The sequence below is a fragment of the Carcharhinus amblyrhynchos genome, unplaced genomic scaffold (assembly GCF_965287045.1).
Source record: "Carcharhinus amblyrhynchos unplaced genomic scaffold, sCarAmb.v2.hapA chromosome_1073, whole genome shotgun sequence".
NCBI lineage: Eukaryota > Metazoa > Chordata > Chondrichthyes > Carcharhiniformes > Carcharhinidae > Carcharhinus > Carcharhinus amblyrhynchos.
In genome coordinates this window covers 8249-11640 of record NW_027650813.1, presented here as the reverse complement: position 1 = coordinate 11640, position 3392 = coordinate 8249, and the positions used below count along the sequence as shown (strand labels likewise).

The 3392-nt window shown below is 71.1% G+C and overlaps 1 protein-coding gene across 1 annotated transcript; it reads right to left on the bottom strand.

The window, feature by feature from the left end:
- Positions 1 to 1252: 1252 nt before the first annotated feature.
- Positions 1253 to 2798, bottom strand: LOC145340498 (uncharacterized; the record flags this gene model as incomplete). Its single annotated transcript, XM_080184967.1, has 1 exon — positions 1253 to 2798. A coding segment is annotated over one exon (1546 nt), but the record flags the coding sequence as incomplete, so codon positions are not given.
- Between the last annotated feature and the right edge of the window lie 594 nt (positions 2799 to 3392).

The window sequence follows — 3392 nt, the reverse complement described above, 5'->3', positions numbered from 1 at the left end:
AGCCTCCTGTTTCTGCCCCTCTGTTTCCAGCCTCCTGTTTCTCCCCTCTGTTTCCAGCCTCCTGTTTCTCCCCCTCTCCCCCACCCTGGGCCTGTGGGGGAGAGGCAGCTCGAACACGGGAGCAGTGGGGAATAGGGGAGGTCTCTGGAACCAGGGTGAGGTTGGGTGGGGAGGCAGCTCGATCCCGGGCAAATCACCTCACGCCCCCCTCCCCCCCAGAAGCCCCCCCCCAACACGCCCCCCAGTGGTGAAAGGAAGACACGGGGAGCAGGGATGAAGTTGAGCGAAAGCTTTATTTGCACCAGGCCATTCTGGCCAGACAGCCCAGCTGATATCCCACACACACACTGTCCGGGTGGGGGGGGTGGATTGGCATCGCCATGGGCACCTCACAGACGTGGGGTCGGGGGAGGTGGGTGGGGGGTTCTGCTGAAGGGAGAGAGAGAGAGACAGGGGGAGGGGTAGGGGGAGGGGAGGGGGTGGAAGTGGGCACAGCGCCAGAGTCGGGGGGGGGGGGGGTTCGGGGGGGGAGGGTGTCGGGATTCACGGGGATGAGCAGTTATTGATCTGGGGAGAGGGGGGTCGGGGGGGAGTCGGGGGGGGAGTCGGTGGGGGGGGGGAGTCGGGGGGGGGGAGTCAGGGCTGTGCGGGGGGGGAGTCGGGGGGGGGGTCGGCGGGGGGGAGTCGGGGGGGGGGTCGGTGGGGGGGGAGTCGGGGGGGGGAGTCGGTGGGGGGGGGGAGTCAGGGCTGTGCGGGGGGGGAGTCGGGGGGGGGGTCGGTGGGGGGGGAGTCGGGGGGGGATTTGGGGGGAGTCGGGGGGGAGTTGGGGGGGGGAGTCGGTGGGGGGGGAGTCGGGGGGGAGTCGGTGGGGGGGGGGGAGTCGGTGGGAGGGGGAGTCGGGGGGGAGTCAGGGGGGGGAGTCGGTGGGGGTGGAGTCGGGGGGGGAGTCGGGGGGGGAGTCGGGGGGGAGTCGGGTGGGGAGTCGGGTGGGGGAGTCGGGGGGGGAGTCGGGGAGGGGTTGGTGGGTGGGGGGGAGTCGGTGGGAGGGGGGAGTCAGGGGGGGGAGTCGGGGGGGGGAGTCGGTGGGGGGGGAGTTGGGGGGGAGTTGGGGGGGAGTCGGTGGGGGGGGAGTCGGGGAGGGGTTGGTGGGTGGGGGGGGAGTCGGTGGGAGGGGGGAGTCGGGGGGGGGGGAGTTGGGGGGGGAGTCGGGGGGGGGGTGGAGTTGGGGGGGTGGGAGTCGGGGAGGGGGGAGTCAGGGCTGCGCCGGGGGGAACGCGCTCAGGCCGGCTGCCCGGGGGTCCGTGGCGGCGCTGCCCCCCGCCCCGGGGGGGGCCTGGTCCCGGTGAGCCCGGCGGTGCCGCGAGAGGCTGGACGAGTATTTGAAGTCCTTCCCGCACAGGCCGCACCTGTAGCCGCGCTCGTCGGCGTGCCGCCTGCGGTGGGCCGCCAGGTTACAGGACTTGCCGAAGCGCCGGTCGCACAGGCCGCAGGCGTAGGGCCGCTCCCCGGTGTGGACCCGCCGGTGCACCGCCAGGTCCCGGGCCTTCACGTAGCCCCTCCCGCAGTCGGCGCAGCGCCAGGGCCGCTCGGCCGTGTGCCCCCGCTGGTGGACCAGCAGGTCGCTGGAGCTGGCGTAGCCGCGGCCGCACTCCCCGCAGCGGAAGGGGCGCTCCCCGGTGTGCACCCGCTGGTGGGCCGCCAGCTTGGCCGCCGTGGCGAAGCCCCGGGGGCAGGAGGGGCAGGGGAAGGGGCGCTCGCCGGTGTGGACCCGCCGGTGCTTGGCCAGGTGCGACGGGTAGTGGAAGCCCTTGCCGCACTCGGCGCACCGGTGCCGGGGCTCGGGCTCGTGCACCCTCCGGTGGTCCGTCAGCCGGCTGGCGTTGACGTAGCTGCGGCCGCACTCCCCGCAGCGGAAGGGGCGCTCCCCGGTGTGGAGGCGCCGGTGGTCGGCCAGGCTGCTGGAGTAGCCGAACCCCTGCCCGCACACCGGGCACAGGTAGGGCCGCTCGGTGGTGTGGACCCGCTGGTGCTTGACCAGGGCGTACGACTGCTTGAAGGCCCTGCCGCAAACCCCACAAGGGTAAGGCCGCTCGCCCGCCGGGCGGCACCAGTGCCGGGCCAGCCCGGCCGGACTCCGGCAGTCCTTGCCGCAGCCCCGGCACACCGTGGCCAGCCCGTCGCCGGCGTGCAGGAGCCGGTGGCGGCGCAGGTGGCACAGCTGGTTGAAGCCCCGGCCGCAGACCGGGCACTGGAAGGGCCGCTCGCCGGTGTGGGTGCGGCGGTGGGTTTCCAGCAGCGAGGGCGAGCTGAAGGACTTGGGGCACAGCGGGCAGGGGTGGGGGGCAGCAGGGGAACCCCGGGCTTGCTTCGGCTTCAAACCCCCCTCTTCCTCGTCCTGGGTGTCATCTCCGCGTCTCTCCATCTCCTCCTCGTCCTGGGTGTCATCTCCGCGTCTCTCCACCTCCTCCACTCCCTGGGTGTCATCTCCGCGTCTCTCCATCTCCTCCTCGTCCTGGGTGTCATCTCCGCGTCTCTCCACCACCTCCACTCCCTGGGTGTCATCTCCGCGTCTTTTCACCTCCTCCTCTCCCTGGGTGTCATCTCCGCGTCTCTCCATCTCCTCCTTGTCCTGGGTGTCATCTCCGCGTCTCTCCATCTCCTCCTCGTCCTGGGTGTCATCTCCGCGGCTCTCCATCTCCTCCTCTCCCTGGGTGTCATCTCTGCGGCTCTCCATCACCTCTTCCTGTCCCCCTCTTGCAGGCTTCTTCTCCACCCCTGTGGTGGTGTCCACTTCTGGCCTGCCACAAGAGAGAGAGGGGACACAGAAAACAGGTCTTAAACTCAGCCGACAGGACTGACAGATATTGACACAACGCACGGGGCGGCCTCCCCCCAGGACACCACAGGTCTGCGATATTCGCAGCCTGGCACACTGCTCGAGTAAAGATTCGCGCACCCCGGACGGTATTCCCCACGCTTGCTGGCGTCTCCCTCCCCCCCCCCACCCCCCACCCCCTCCAGCCCGGAGAAGTTCCTAAAAGCAGGGTTCACAACTGCCTCCCACCAAACAGGGAACAGGCAAAGTAACCCGGCTGGTGGGGACAGAGGCCATTGAGGTCTCCCCACCCCCTGGGAGGTAACGGACAGGGGCGATGGGTGGGGTGCCCCTTGGGCAGTGTCTACTAGGCAGCCTAGCACTGCCCACCAGGCGCCCTGGCACTGCCTACCAGGCGCCCTGACACTGCCCACCAGGCGCCCTGACACTGCCCACCAGGCGCCCTGACACTGCCCACCAGGCGCACTGACACTGCCCACCAGGCGCCCTGACACTGCCCACCAGGCGCCCTGACACTGCCCACCAGGCACCCTGACACTGCCCACCAGGCGCCCTG